The sequence below is a fragment of the Plasmopara halstedii genome (assembly GCF_900000015.1).
Source record: "Plasmopara halstedii genome assembly, contig: Scaffold_292, whole genome shotgun sequence".
Taxonomy (NCBI): Eukaryota; Oomycota; class Peronosporomycetes; order Peronosporales; family Peronosporaceae; genus Plasmopara; species Plasmopara halstedii.
Window position 1 is genome coordinate 120,179 of NW_020187213.1, and position 512 is coordinate 120,690.

Genomic DNA, 512 nt, shown 5'->3' on the forward strand with positions numbered 1-512 from the left:
ACAGGCACAAGCAGTGACGCGGTCTTGAATATTGTATTTTGATTGGTTGTTTGATGATTAGCTTGTTTAACTTCATTGGCTCAAACAATGATGCAGTACAGAATCAGGTCAAAGCTCATTTCTCGTGTCGTACTTAGTGTTGACACAAGTTTCTTAAAAGCAGTTTCCGTCTGGTAGCTTCTAAACGGTTCATTTTCCTATTTGCGACTGGTTACGAACGTATTTGCGCTTTTGATCCACCGAGAATGGAAAGCATCGTCTCAATTCCGTGCGACAGCGCTCAGCGGCAAATTAGCTCCTTTGTCTCTCTTGATGTCGAAGATGAGATGGCCTTTCTTATCCTCGAGGTACGTGTAGCGGATGTGCGATGAAAGCAGCGCTGTACTCATCACTAATGAATCTGTTTGCTCTTTATTTCTTGATTCAGGAACTTTCATACATGCGACGGTCGTTTACGGGTGTGGCAGCTGAGATTGCAAGCTCTCCCTCTAGCTCATCGGCAACAGGACTAA

General features: G+C 44.3%; 1 protein-coding gene across 1 annotated transcript in view; it reads left to right on the plus strand.

The window, feature by feature from the left end:
* Positions 1-245: 245 nt before the first annotated feature.
* Positions 246-512, plus strand: part of PHALS_05860 (uncharacterized protein) — a gene marked incomplete at both ends in the record, with an annotated part of 281 nt that continues 14 nt past the window's right edge. Inside the window, 2 exons of the mRNA XM_024723171.1 lie at positions 246-347; positions 428-512. The exon at positions 428-512 is cut by the window's right edge and continues 14 nt beyond it. Of these exons, the coding sequence (XP_024574174.1) occupies positions 246-347; positions 428-512 (187 nt within the window). The remainder of the gene's footprint in view (positions 348-427) is intronic.